Source organism: Suricata suricatta, chromosome 4, assembly GCF_006229205.1.
Source record: "Suricata suricatta isolate VVHF042 chromosome 4, meerkat_22Aug2017_6uvM2_HiC, whole genome shotgun sequence".
Taxonomy (NCBI): Eukaryota; Metazoa; Chordata; class Mammalia; order Carnivora; family Herpestidae; genus Suricata; species Suricata suricatta.
This window is the reverse complement of record NC_043703.1, coordinates 135,468,254-135,483,661: the sequence shown is the minus strand read 5'-3', so window position 1 is coordinate 135,483,661 and position 15,408 is coordinate 135,468,254. Positions and strand designations below refer to the sequence as shown.

At 39.2% G+C, this 15,408-nt stretch overlaps 1 protein-coding gene across 3 annotated transcripts in view; it reads left to right on the top strand.

Moving 5' to 3' along the window:
- The window catches only part of RMDN2 (regulator of microtubule dynamics 2), a 61,520-nt gene that overhangs the window by 631 nt on the left and 45,481 nt on the right, over window positions 1-15,408 (top strand). For all 3 annotated transcript variants that reach the window (XM_029937927.1, XM_029937928.1, XM_029937926.1), the window contains exon 2: window positions 7,326-7,793. In XM_029937927.1, the coding sequence (XP_029793787.1) occupies window positions 7,342-7,793 (452 nt within the window). In that variant the 5' untranslated portion in view covers window positions 7,326-7,341. The remainder of the gene's footprint in view (window positions 1-7,325; window positions 7,794-15,408) is intronic.

Below are 15,408 nucleotides of genomic sequence, written 5' to 3'. Positions count from 1 at the left end.
TCCGGCGTCGGCCGTGGCACTTCCGGGTGATGCGCGAGTCCCCGCACGCCATCGGCTCCCTGCCGGGCGTCCTCCCGCCGGCGGGCGCTGCGGTGCGTCGGACCCGGCTTGCGGCGGCTTCCTCCCCCGGAGCGCCCTGCCCGCCGGTGTTTCCACGCAGGCCGCCCGTCTTGGGTGCGCGGCAAGCTGGCGGTGTCCTGTGCGGCCCGGCGGCTCCCTGCAGACCTGAGGATTGTCACCCGGAGACTCTGGGTCGCCTCTAGCCTTCGCCCGTGGGGCTGACCTTTCAGCCTCCCGCAAACTTTTTGTTGTATTGTGTTTTGTTTTGCTCCGACTCCGAGCCTCTATTTTACGCGAATGGAAGGCCGGATTTTCAGTGCCACAAAGATTTGCAAATAAGCCAAACGAGCTCTACATTTGAAAGAAGTTATAGGAAAAATAGTGAAAACCTAGATAGTAGTATTAGAATACATTTAGAAAGTATCAGGTTATCCAGATCTCTGTGAGGAATGTGATGGCCAAGTCAAGGTCTCAGAGACAATCCCTGGGAAACAAACCTCAGGCCTGTGTGTAACTCATGATGTTCCTTTGCCTTCTTGCAAAATTTTTCATACGTCCTTCAAGTACCAGAATTACATATTTTATGTACTTCCCCCTAAGAATCTGCTGATGAGTTAAACCAATAAATGTGCTGGATATTGCCGAGAACATTCTAAGTAACTTGATAAAGCATAATTTACATATCTAAATTAATTTTAATGTAAAATTTCTTTAGTGTTAACATTTGGATGATTTATTACTTCAGTAAGATTCTTGGTTCTTCTCTGCAAATATTTATGTATTGCCCATTACTTTTAGACGCCAATAATTTTTATTAAAATAGTGTCTATCACTTTCCACCGTTATTACTAGCACCTTACAAATCGAAACTTGTAGCAGGAATAATACTTAGCATTTGATTATCTAGTCCATAGATTTTTTTAAATTACTGTGTTTTATAATAAAGTGTAAGTGTATACTAATTTGATAATTAAACATAAAAGTTACATAAATAACATTACCTTTGAAATTATACTGCAGGCAAGCAAGTATTCTGATTTATTACGTGGGTAGTTACTGTTTTTAATGCGTGGCATTTTTCAAGTTGATGATTTAGAAACATGTTTATTTTATGCTGATAAAAAACTCAAACGGAACTTGCGCTCTCAGGCTCTCATTGTGGTTACTTAAAAGCAGTACCTGTTCCAAGGATTCTAGTTTTTCCCCCAGTTGATTTTAATAGTTCTGAAGTCATATATCCGCTCTGAATATCTCTGCCAAGTCAGCATTCTCCTTCATGTCCTTACTGCTGCTTTCAGAATCTTCTTCATGCCACAGTACCTCCAGGAATTATCAGAGTGACAGTTCTGTCCTGGTTGGATGGCCCTTGGGTAAACGACTTGACAACTGTATGCCTCAGTTCGCTTATCTGCAAAATAGAGGTAAAATAGGACCTGCCCCAAAGAGATAATTTGGAATTGGCATAATCCCTAAAGAAAAGGTCAAACAAAAATCAACGCTCTTTGCCACCTGCCTAAACCTGGTACGGTCTCTGGGCAGAGGTCACCTTCCTGGGTAGATTCTGACTTCCATTTATTTACTTATTAAATGAAAAAAATGTCAAACTAGGCTACGTTTTTTTAAATGTAAAATCCAAACGAGCCAAGAAACGATCAGAATAGGAAGATTTCTTTTCACAGACTTCAGGATCGGCATAGGAGCGTTCTACATTAATCTTTTTGTTGACAAAATGCCAAGATGATCAAGCTTGATGCATGGTCATTAGATAGGCTGCAAATGGAAGCCATGGGCATGTGGTGCCTTTGCTTATATCTATTGCCTTTTTTGCAACAGTCTTTCAAACTAATTTAGTTTGGTGATATATTATTTTGTGGAAATAAAAGTGTCCACCTAATAATAATTACAACTTCAGCTGAAGTTACACATTGACCCGAATCTATTCCTGGCATGTCTCCTCGATGGGATAGGAGTGGGCAAGTGGTTAGATTTACAGTTCAGTTCTGCCAACGAGGCAAAAATGCGTTTTGCTTAAAAAAATTAATTGCAGGCAAACTATGCTGAGGTCAGGCAGGCCAGATTAAGCACACAGGCTTTCCACTGAAATCCTTGGCTTTAGGGGAAGGGATTCTTAATTCCCTTGGGTGTAATAGTCACCAATATCTGAAGTAATTTCTGGAAAATTATTAAAAGTTTTTTAACTTTTTATTTTTGTAAGAGACAGTGTGAGCAGGGGAGGGACAGCGGGGGGCAGAGAGGGGAGGACACAGAATCCAAAGAAGGCTTCAGGCTCTGAGCTGTAAGCACAGAGCCCAGTGCAGGCCTTGAACCCACAAAAGTGAGATCATGACCTGAGCCAAAGTCGGGATGCTGAACTGACTGAGCTGCCCAGGTGCCCCATGGAAAATTATTATTTTAAAATCATTAGTCCATCTCTTTTACACTTAGACCTGTAATGAAATAGAGCATCCAGATAGGATACTCCCTGTGTTCAGTGTGTGTTATCTAATATATTACTTAGGAATCTAAAGAGACATTCTTTTAGGCAGGCTTCTTGGAAATACGATTCTTATTCACTCTCCTATAGGGCGTCACTTGAAACACCACATTTAGAGTATAAGAAACAATGTCTTGCTTAAGAGTGTGGGATCATGGGATATAGACCATAGGAATTCCTATGTTTCCAGTGCACCTGCCCCCATTTTCACTCTCGGCTGTTTATTTTGTTTCCTATTTCACTTAGAACAATGAAGCAACCACAGAGGACTTTCATAAGCTCCCACTGTCACATCTACCCACCTTCCTGAATCTGTTCACATAATCTGCCTTTTCTTTCATTACTATGAATGAACAGTTTGTGTTTCCATCCAAGGTCAACGTCTGGACTTCTGCACTGCAGACCATCCATCCTCGCCTTCTCAAGTTCACTGCTGCTGTGATTCTCTGATCTTTCTTCTGCTTCATTAGTTTATCTTCCTTTTCTTAAAAAAAATTGGATTTTGTCCATTCCCAAACAGAAATACTGTTATTTCTCCATCTTTTTTGGCACCATTTTCCCCATAGAGTCATGACATAATTTCTTTTCTCTTTACTGGCTTTCTGTTTACCCATATGTTTTTTCCCCCTTTGCATGACTTCTTTTGGATTAACTGGATATCTTTAGTATTAGATTTTTATCTCCACTCTGGCTTACTATTTATACCTTTGTGGAGGGTTGTTGTTGTTGTTTGCTGTTATTGTTTGTTTAGCGTTTGCCCTTGGATTTACAAATGTACATCTTTTAACTTATTATTATGATACTGCGTTATAATCCAAGACTCTTGGAACAATATATCCTGTTTGTTTGTCCCTTCCCATGCTTTGGGCTATTATTGTCCTAATTTTTTACTTCTATGTAAACTATTACTATAGTTTACTATCATTTTTGCTATAATAAGCAAATATTTTATAAAGAAATCTTTTTTTTACTTTACTTTTAGTATTTTTATTTCTTTTTGAGAGAGAGAGAGAGAGAGAGCAAGCGTGGGAACACATGGGGGAGGGGCAGAGAGAGAAGGAAGCAGAGGATCCTTGGCAGTCTCTGCACTGACAGCAGAGAACCCAATGCAGGGCTTGAACCCACGAACATTTAACCAACTGAGCCACCCTATAAAGGAACCTTAAAATGAGAAAAATGACTTTTATATTTACTCACGTATTTGCCACTGCTGGTGTAATTCATCTCTTGTGTAGATCTGAGTTTCTGTTATCATTTTCCTTCTGCCTGAAGAGCCTCTGTTAGCTCTTTCATGTAGTGTTTGTTTCATGGCAGTGGATTCTCTCAATGTTTGCCTAAAAAAAATCTTTGTTTTACCCTCATTTTTGGAAAATGTTTCACTGGGTATGAAAATGTAAGTTGACCATTTCTTTCAGCACTTTAAAGATGTCACTTCGGGTTTTTTTGCTTTAATAGTTTCTGAGGCTATGTGTCTCTTTCTGTACACAATATGTCATTTTTTCCCACTGACTACTTTGTTTTTTTTTAATGTTTATTTATGTTTGAGAGAAAGCGAAACAGAGCAAAGTGAGGGAGGGGCAGAGAAAGAGGGAGCCACAGAATCTGAAGCAGGCTCCAGGCTCTGAGCAGACTGAGCTACCCAGGTGCCCCTCCCACTGACTACTTTTAAGATTTCTCCTTTATCACTGGTTTTCAGTGTTTTAATAACATTGTGCCTTAGTTTGCTTTTACTTACTTAAGTCTGCTTGGATTATGTTGACCTTTAGATTATGTGGATCTCTGGGTGTATAGATTTTGTTTAATTTAGAAAATTTTTGGCCATTTTTCCTTCAAATATTTTTTATGCCCCATTATCCTCCCTGTAACTTTAACTATGTATGTTTCAGTCTGTTTGATATGACCAATAGGCTGTGCTTGTTTTTTGTTTGTTTGTTTGCTTCTTATTTTAGGCATATATATATATATATATGTCTCATTTTATATATATGTATGTGTGTGTATATGTGTACATATATGTGTGTGTATATGTGTGTGTGTGTGTGTGTGTGTATATGTCTATGTGCTTCATTTTGTATGGTGGTGTAGTCCATTTGGGCTGCTATAACAAAATATCATTGGCTGGGTGGGTTATAAGCAACAGAAATTTATTTCTCACAAGTCTAGTGCTTAAAAGCCCAAGATTAAGGTACAGGAAGGTTCACGGACCTGTGACAGCCCACTGGTTCCTAGAGGACACCTTCTCCTTATGACGTTACATGTTGGAAGGATGAAGGGAGATTTCTGGGTTCTCTTTCATGAGGGCCCTAATCCCATTTATGAAGGCCCTGCCTCCTGAAGTCCCCACCTCCCAATAATACTAGTACCATGGGGATTAATATTTTAACATATTGGCAGAAGACATAAACATTTAGTCTGTAGTAGATGGTTCCTATTGCTTTGTCTTCAGGTTTGCTGACTTTTTTCCAACAATGTTTTTTCTTCTATTAGTCTCATTCAAAACAATTTTATTTAAGATATTTTGTTTGTTATCTCTAGAAGTTCTATTTGGTTCTACTTAATACCTTCTATTTCTCTCCTTATCATGTTTATATTTTCCTTTAAAATATTTTTAAAATTTAAATAGTGAATATAGTTGTGATGGTTGTTTTAACATCCTGTCTGCTGCTAATTGTATCATCTCTGTCATTTTCCTGCTCTTTTATGTATCTAGTAATTTTTGATTAGAGGATCAACATTGTGATTTTATATTGTTGAGGTCTGAACTTTTGCTATTCCTTTAAAGGCCACTGGAGTTTTTTGAAGGCAGCTAAATTATTTGTGAATTAGTCTGATCCTTTGGAGATTCATTTTTAATCTATTTTAGAGCAAGTCAAAATAGACATAACTATAAGGTTAATTTCACCTCATTTTCAAGGCATTACCCTTGTGAGGTAATGAAAACTGAAAGCCTCAAGTATTTGATAAACACTCTCCACTCAAGGTGGGAACTTGGGTAAACTCTAGAAATAGTTCAGTTTATAGCTTCCTGGTAATGATTCTATTTCTGGAAATTGTTCTTTTGCCTGGTCTGATGGGGTTTCCCTCCATGCATATGCAGACTGGTATTCATTTAAAGATTTGAGGAGACCCCTATGCATATTTCTAGCGCTCTTTGTCTACATACCCCTCTTCATCTTTAGCACTGTGTGACACAAATTCTAGGTGCTTCGATTTCTCTGAACTCTGATCTCTGTTCAGCTCAGTCGACTACCAGGCCTTGTTTGGATTTCCCCTTTCTGTGCCATAGTCCAGAAGTTGCCTCCAGTCAATAACCTGGGGGGATCATAGGACTTAACCTAGTTTGTTTCCTCTTTCTTGGAAATCAAAGGCACCAGTGCTGTACTAATCTCCTTGAAAAAGTGTCAAGAAAAACAAACCAAAAATTTTGTGAATTTAAATTCCTGTAATAGGCAGTTTACCATTATTTGTAACATTTTCCCCAAGTTGCTAACAAAATTTAATGTAGAGGTTTACCTGTGTACAAAATAGTGGAAATTGATGGGAAAATAATTTTGAGAACTTCAAAGTCTATAAAAAAAAGCCTCAGTATAGTTTACTCTGATCACAGTAGTGTATCATAATACTAATATGTTTACTGCCATTTTAAAGTCTGGGAAGAAAAGGGAGCTTTATTTGTTTTCCTTTAATGGTCTTCTGATTTTAAAAACAAAGATATGCAAGAAAACTAATGAAGATGGGATATACCAAAATAAGATTATGGTGCATTTAGTCAAAGTAGCTGAGTTTATATGGAATTAGGCAGCTAAGGCTTGAGCCTTAAATGCAAACAGTGAACGAAAATTCAGATGGAGAAAAGACTCAGAGAAATGACATTTTTGTTACTTTAAAAAATAGGAAAATGTGAAAGAAAATAACAACATTAAGACCTCAGACAGAAATAGAAATGTAAGGAGCAGAGGAATTCTGGGTAAAAAGAAGAAAAGAGATGAAGCCTTTTTGCTCTCCATGTTGAATAAAACAGAGATGAGATGGGTTACCAACTTGCCAGAGCTCTCTATTTATCTTCTGAATCCTTGGGTCTTTAAAAACATTGTTTAGGGGCACCTGGATGGCTCAGTCAATTAGGCCTCTGACTTCCCCTCAGGTCATGATCTCACATTCATGTGTTCGAGCCCCGTGTTGGGCTCTGTGCTGATAAGCTCGGAGCCTGGAGCCTGCTTCTGATTCTGTGTTTCCCTCTCTCTCTGCCCCTCCCCCACTCATGCTCTGTCTGTCTCTGTATCAAAATAAATAAAACATTTAATAAAAAAAAAAAACACGTTGTTTATTGCCCTAAGTATACATGTGAACTGGGTGCTAAGAAAAAGCTCCTTGAACTTCCTTAAAGATAAGACCCAGAAATCAACATACTAATTATTTACAAATAAGGGATTCAAACACAGTTAAGCATAGTCTTTAAAAATCATACTCTTTAAAAATATATGATAATAGTTAAGTTTCAAATCAGTCATGTAGAATACAAATTCTGAATTAACGTTGCTACTTTACACTGGACTTCAGTGATATCCTTAAAGTAAATATTTCTATTGGGCCCCTACATTTTAGAGGTAAATATATTATACTTATAATATATTTCAGTTCATGATTTATTGTACGTGTGTGTGTTGTTTATGATATAGACTTGGGTTTTGTTGATTGAGAAAGCCGTAACATTTTTGTCTTGGGCAAAGACAGAAACAACATTCATGTACATTTATGCTTTCAATTTTAGAAATAAAACCCAAGAAATGCCTCATTCCACAAATAAAGAACTGATACTCGGCATCATGGTGGGAACTACTGGAATCAGCTTGCTTCTCTTGTGGTACCACAAGGTTCGTAAATCAAGGACAGCACTGAATTTCCCTAAATTCCTTTCTCTGCGTAATAAGTTTGATTCGATGACTTTTCAAGATGAAATGTATAATGGCCACGGAACAGTAGCAATCGTTCAAGGAAGGCAGCTTCAGATATTGGAGAAGTTAAATGAATTACTGACAAATATGGAAGAACTCAAAGAGGAAATCAGAGTCCTTAAAGAAACCATTCCAAAGCTGGAGGAATATATACAAGGTGAACTTGGAGGGAAAATAACTGTTCATAAAATAAGTCCTCAGCACAGAGCTAGAAAAAGAAGACTCACCACAGTTCAAAGTTCCGCAACAAGTAATAGTTCAGAGGAAGCAGAAAGTGAAGGAGGGTAAGTTTCTTGATGATGTTTCCCATGTTGAATTGATTATTTATTTCATTATTGCTATTATTTAGGTACGTTTATTATGTATGTCCAGTTATATATTCTGCTATTAATACAATATAAAAAGGAAAGATTATTTTGGCTTATATCATACTTAAAACTATATTCAATAGTATTTAAGATAGTTTAGACTGCATTGACAAAAGCAATATAAGTACCTTACTCATATGAGGTGACTTCATGTGAGCAATGAAACAGTAATTACTTGCCAAAATGTGTAACCTGTTTTATATATGGCCATGGTATGACCCCTTATACAAGAACTTTCTGTGGATGGAAATGGTCTAAATCGATGCTGCCAATATGGTAGCCACTAGCCATATATGTTGGTTTCACACCTGTAATGTAGCTAGTGCAACGGAGAAACTGAATTTTAATTGTTTAATTGTAATCAATTTAAATTTAAATAGCCACAGGACTAGTGCCTCACTGAATTGAGCAGTGCAGACCTAAAACGATTTGGAAGTGTACAAGTGATTCAGTTTCATCCTCCCTGTCCTCAGTGTCAGCCTTTGAATTCTAAAACCAAGAACATAAATAATATTCTTTAGAAGGAAAGCAAATGATTTATGAGTAAAATAATGGTGCCCAACCAGTGTTCTGAGGGAGTAAAACAGGCAAGTAAATAAATAATCACTAGAAGTTCTTTAGGGCAGGGACCCTCTGATTATTTGCCATGTTCTTAACGCCTTATTCTTGTACCTAGCACAGAGTGGATGTCAGTAAATATTTCTTGAATGAGCGAGTGTTTTGCTAAATCACCATGGAATTGGGAGAAGGGATCTGGAGATAAGAGACAACATGTAGGGATAAAAGTGTGATTGCACAGATAAAGAAATATAAATGGTTGATCAGGTCTTTGACATCATGCCAGGACTGGAATTACTTGGAGTAATATATATATACTGGAGACATAACTATATGAAAAATCTTTTTTTTTATATATAAACTGGAGACATAACTATATGAAAAATCTTTCAGGTAGTGAAGAGCCACAAATGATAGATCTAGGAACAAGAAGGCCTTAAACATTTGTGTTCCTTAACAACAACAAGTTGTGGACTGATTTTAAAAGTTGGCAATGGAGGGATGCCTGGGTGGCTCAGTTGGTTAAATGGCCATCTTCAGCTTAGCTCATGATCTCATAGTTCATGGGTTCGAGCCCTGCGTTGGGCTCTTTGCTGACATCTCAGAGCATGAGGCCTGCTTCAGATTCTGTGTGTGTGTCTCTCTCTGCCCCTCCTCAGCTCACACTCTGTCTCTGTATCTCTCAAAAATAAAATAAAAAATGTTAAAAAAAGTTTTTAATTGGCAATGGAATGTTTAAAAGGAACTGAAAATAGTTCTAAATAATCCAGAACTGTAACTCCCAAAAGACATTGGTTAATTGTTCAGGGTATAGAGAATAGTAGCTTAGTATTCTTTTTTTTTCTTTTATAGTTTATTGTCAAGTTGGTTTCCATGTAACACCTAGTGCTCATCCCCACAAGTGCCCTCCTCCATGCCCATCAACCCCCGTCCTCTCTACCCCACCCCCGACCCCCATCGGCCCTCAGTTTGTTCTCAGTATTCAAAAGCCTCTCATGGTTTGCCCCCTTCCCTCTCCCCAACTATTTTTCCCCTTCCCCTCCCCCATGGTCCTCTGTTAAGTTTCTCCTGTTCCACTTATGAATAAGTGAAAACGTATGGTGCCTGTCCTTCTCTGTCTGACTTATTTCACTTAGCCTCACACTCTTGAGTTCCATCCACATTGAGTAGCTTAGTTTTCTAATGAAGACATAAAATCCCAGTACAACATTGGACATCACTGGGAGTTTTTGAGGACCAGCAATGGTTGTTATGCCTTTATGTAAATCTGTAGCACTTCCTCACGAGGAATCCCATTTGCAACTTTGGCGATCACATCTCAGAAAGGATGTAACGGAACTATGGACCAGCCAGAGAAGATTGGCTAGACTGCGAGGAGGGATGGCAGCCCTGGTGAAAGAGTGGAGACCCAAAGGATGAGTGGCCCTTCACTGGTTAAGTTGAACACAGTCTTGTTCAAGACATTCCAAAATTCTAGAAAGAGAAGCAACCTTTCCTAAAGTTTGAGATAAGTTTAGAACGAATGAAAAGAAGGTAATTATAGGATTCAATTAATTTCAAGTAACAGGATAGGCATAAATCGTTTCTGTGAGTTTAAGAGGATTTGTGAAATTTGTGAATAACAGTCACAGACAGACAGCTTATTAGAAAAACTTTAAGACTGATGTCAAGATTGATGTTGGATGCCTTTTTTTGCAACAGAATACTAATACAGAGGTAAGGACTAGAGTACAGTGAATGGCTCTTAGTAAAGTAGAAGAAAACATTCCTATTTAGCTTCAATAAAACAACCAAACACTTAATTTGGAATTTTTTTTTTTGAGAGAAAGGAATAAGATACAGAAAGATTTAACACCTCTTTCTAAATAAAAACCTAGAGACAAACTTTTTAAATAAATAAAGTACTTTTTAAAAAACACAATCTTTATGGGGTACCTGGGTGGCTCAGTTGGTGGAGCATCTGACTTCGGCTCAGGTCATGATCTCACAGTTCGTGAGTTCGGGCCTCGCATCGGGCTCTGTGCTAACATCTCAGAGCCTGGATCCTGATTCATGTTCTGGGTCTCCCTCTTTCTCTGCCTTCTTCCCTAATTGTTCTGTCTGTCTCTCTCTCAAAAATAACAAACATTAAAAAAATTTTTTAACTAAAATAAAAAGTCTTTATAAAATATAGTTGTGTAAATTTTAGATCGCCTGTCCTTCTTACCCTCCCACGAGACAGAAATGACTGGTCATAGTAAGATTCCGTCCTAGCCCCATCACCCCATTTAAGTTGGATGTGCCCTTGACAGATACATGTTCTGCATGTATCTTTTGCCAAGGGTTCCTGGAGATTTTGACTTCTTTTCATAAAAGAGATGCCTATCACAATTTGCTAACACCATTTTACACAAGGAAAGGAAAAAACTTAATTATATCCTCAGGTGGCTCAAACACTCCAGTGGGTAGATCAGTAGAACACGTTTTCTGCAAATACTGTTAGTATCTTCTGCATGCTGTCTTTATTTCACAGTATCATCACGGACTTAGGGATGTATGCCTTTTTTGGATTTGGCTAATTTCATGTTGTTCGTTGTGGAGCTGATGATGCCTGAGACTCAAATTCTCATAACACGGCCGTCAGAGGGCCTGTCAGCATTCTTCCTTTTCCTCCTCAGCACCAGCGTGAACATATTGGAAAGCATCTGTGCTTCTTGGTAATATTATGTCTCAGCTGATTTTGTGTTTGTCCCTGCTCCAAGACTTGGAGTCAGCACTGCCTTGGCAGCTTCGGTTCCTTTCAATGACAAGGAGTATGAGACAGCAGCATCTGGGTGGACAGACAATGCACTGTTTGTAGGTAGGATGGTACCGGAACGTGTTTGGGCCCATTAGGGTCAGGGTGAAGAAAAGGGGTTTTCAATATTTTAAGGCCACAAGTTCATATTGGTGTTTTCACCATAAACTGAAGTTCCTGCCTTAGTTCTGAAAACTTTTTAGCTCATTTTCTTTCTCGGGCTGCTCCCTGTTCTTTTCTCTATCTGCCTTTATCTGTATGGCCTGTTGAGCCATGAGTTTAAAAAGCCTTTTATTTATTTTTAATGTTTATTCATGTTTTGAGAGACAGAGTATGAGGAGGGGAGGGGCAGAGAGAGGGAGACACAGAATCTGAAGCAGGCTCCAGGCTCTGAGCTTTCAGCACAGAGCCCGACGCGGGGCTCAAACTCATGGACCACAAGATCATGACCTGAGCTGAAGTCGGACACTTAATTGACTGAGCCAGCCAGGTGTTCCTATTTAAATCATGATGTTATGTAAAGCTTTAGAAAGCTCTCTTACACCAGTTTCATCTTATTCCAATTTGGATTAAAGTAATATCCCATAATAAACTCATAGTTCCTCATTTTAAGGAGGCTTTACGAAGAAAACATGAGACAAAATGAGACAATTCTATTAGGTAAATCAAGGTTGTATAGTGACCCTATGGGCCTTCTTTCTTTTTTTCTGGACTTAGGCATTTTTCCATGTAGTGTTAAGTTCATGTGATAGCTTCAACAGACATAATTATGATTATTTGGAAAGAAAAGCCCCACAAACCAACCCCCAAAGGAACACAGAGCCATAATATAAGCTGTAACACCTAGTACCTCAGATATTACTCCACAAATATAGGGCCTGGGGATGCCAGCAAGACCACAGACAGAAATAGGCTTTTGAGATTTTCCTGAAAACTCCTTACGTTTTCATTTCATGAGCCAAACTATAATCTTTGCTTTTTGTTCATTTACATGTTTTATTCTTAACCATGGTTTACTTCTGCCAAGTCTGTTTTAATGTTGGACTCCCCTTTCTCAAGGCCTGGGGAGAAAGACAAATTCAGATATTCATGACGGGGTGCTTCTGTATTCTTTCAGGTTGTAGAGGTACACATTGGCACACAAAGATTGGTTTTTGTTTCTGATTTTGGAAAGTAAAAACGCTACACGTAATCGCAATCCTTTTTACAGTCCTCTGTCTCAGAGGTAACTATTGTCATGAAGTTCCTGCAGATTCTTCCTTTGAAAGTCTCCATGTTTCCCATAGGTGTGCATGTTTACATAAAAAAAATGAATGAATGGTGTTTGGTTCTTAAAATTTACATAAATGGTAGGGTATAAAGCATTTTGCCACTTGCTTTTGTATCAAATGTTTTTATTCGAGATTTTTCCAGGCTGATGTATGTAAATTTATCTCATTCTTTTCGGTTGCCATGTTGCATTTCGTTGTATGTATATGCCTTAATTTCTCAACCCGAGATAGATGTTTATTTAGGTCAGCTTTTTTGTTGTTGTTCTTTTAACTAATGCTTTATTTGAACACCTTCATATTCCCTTAGGTACATGTGGAATAATGTGAAAGTATATACTTAGAATTGGATGCTGAGATGTAGACCAAACATATTATTCTGTATAACTAAACTATTCTTTAGAGTCTGCCAGTGTGTGAGAACTCTTATTTTCCCATACAAATTCTTAGAGACTTCTTAATTTTAGGCAACCAGATGGTTGTAGTAACTAATCATTATTTCAGTTTGCATTTCCTTGAACACTAATAAAATTGAGCATCTTTTCATAGTTTATTTGTATTCTGGTCTTCTCATCTGTGAATTTCTTTTAAAAATGAAGGGCGCCTGAGTGGCTCAGTTAGTTAAGCATCCGACTCTCGATTTAGCTCAGGTCAAGATCTCACAGTTCGTGAGTTCGAGACCTGCATTCAGCTCTGTGCTGACAACGCAGAGCCTGCTTGGGATTCTCTCTCTCCCTGTCTCTCTCATGCTCCCCTGCTTGCATTCTCTCTCTTTCTCTCTCAAAATAAATAAACTTTATAAAAAATAAAAATGAAATGAAACAATAAAGGTAAAACTAACAGTTGGTCTTCCTTTATTCATTCAATGAGAGTGTCCAGTCTGTGCTAAGCACTGTGTTGGGTCTCAGATCCATGAAGAAATAAAACAAAGCCTCACAAGTCAAACAAATTAAAAAAAAAAAAGTAAGAGAATGTTAAAGAGATGCTGTGTTCTAGTCTTGGCCCCAGAGCCCCAAAGGCCAACAACAACAGTAAGAGCCAACAAGTCTTCCCTTACATTGTAGAGCCAGTTGTTGGACCCTCCTGGGCGGGACTTGGGGGGATGGAAGTCACTGCCAGCACGCGCGTTCACCCACCTGAAGCCTGTGAAGGGGAGGAGCAGAAGGGCTGAGGGAGGCATTTCTTCGGGGAAGGTTGTCCCTGTTCCAGGCACCCCACCGGAATGTGCACGATGCTGATGCTCGAGGAACGGATGACATCACACAGGCAGCATGTGTCACCTGGGAAGAGTGAAGGGGTGGTGTACAGAGCCTTTTGGGACCAGTAACGACTGGACGGGCAGAAGAGGGTGAGCCTGCCAAAGAGAGACTGAAGACCGATCCAGGAAGTGGGAGCAGACCTTTGGTGTTCCATCTAGAAAGGCATTGCCAGACCAAAATTTATCTAGGTTTTTCTCCTTCTGTGTTATCTTCCAGGAGTTTGACAGTTTTGCATTTTATATTGAGGTCTGTGTTCCAGCTTGAGCTAATTTTTGCGAAGGGTGTCAGGTCTGCGTGACCACTCTTATCTAGGCCAGATCTCAGGATGGTGGCGAGAAACCCTGAGGACTGAGGCCAGGTTTCCCTCCAGGACCGACAGCACCTTTAGCAGATGTGCCTACTGCTTGTGGTAAAAGTAGTCCCTAAACTGAGTGGTCTTTTCTTTGTAGCACAGATCAGAGTGAATGCAAGAGTCTCTGGGCCGTCTGCGTTGCCCTCGCGGGACCTGGGGTCTGGGAGAACCAGCGCACATACGCTGGTGATCATACTGCTTGATTAGACATCAGAAGGTCGTGTCTCTCTGACCCAAGAACTACGTGTGAAGCATTAGTGGTGATTAATGCATTAGCTTCTATGGGAATAAAATCAAATTATCAAACTGACAATTACGAGATGAAAATTAGGGAGGGATAGGCCTTTGAAAAGTAATTTGTTCAAAGGTTTCCCAAAGAAGATTGTTAGGAAAGGATCAGAAATAGGAGGTAGTAATAGGGTATTCAGGATACTGAGAAGTAACGAAGTTTATTTTTAAGGCTGTGTTTCATGTCAGCACTGGCTTTGCACGCACACCTATTATCTGGGCAGTGCTCCGAGTTGGTTTGGGAAAGGAAAGGACAGTAGTTCTTTTTCTGAAAACCCTTTTTCTGAAATGATTATAAGTTGTTTAAAGGGGTTAGAAACAGTCGCACACAGACCTCCATAATCAGGGCATGTGGCCCACACAATCCGATGGCACGCTCTGCTGCCAACGTAGATACAGCTTGTTTCATTTTGGGGACAATGATGTTTGCTGTTTATGTTTTTATTTTCCTTCCTAATATATCTTTGGACCAGAGTCTGTAATGGTCACTTTTCCATGTCACCAGAAGGTATAAAAGCCTACGGAGTGTTCCTGTGAAAGAAGAATGGATTAGTAGGCCCAGGATGCGCAGGGCAGCAAGTGAGAGAGACTGGCCGGGCAAAGGATTGTGCAGATATTAAATGCGTTACTGCCTTCGTCCTTCATCCTGTTTTCTCGTCCTTGATTTGTTAGCTGACTCCTTGAACACGATGGAGTTAGAGAATGCATCCCCCAGTCACGTGAATCGCAGCTTTCCAGAAAGGCGAGCCACAGAACAAGTTCATCCTAACCGGATGTCAGATTCTAGAGTCTGCTGTCATCACATTCTGTGTTATTGCCATGTTAATTCCACACGTAGCTTGAGCATTCAGTCTTCTGTTCCATCTACACAGGGCGTTTAATAGCTTAAGGATGATGGCTTAGAAAGGAAGGGAGAGATTTACTTTGGATTAAATTCGATATGGGAAAATGCTTAAGGTAAGCCTTTAAAAAGAAAAAAAAACCCCACTGTTCCATATGTTTCATGCACTAAAGAACATCGAAGCATTTG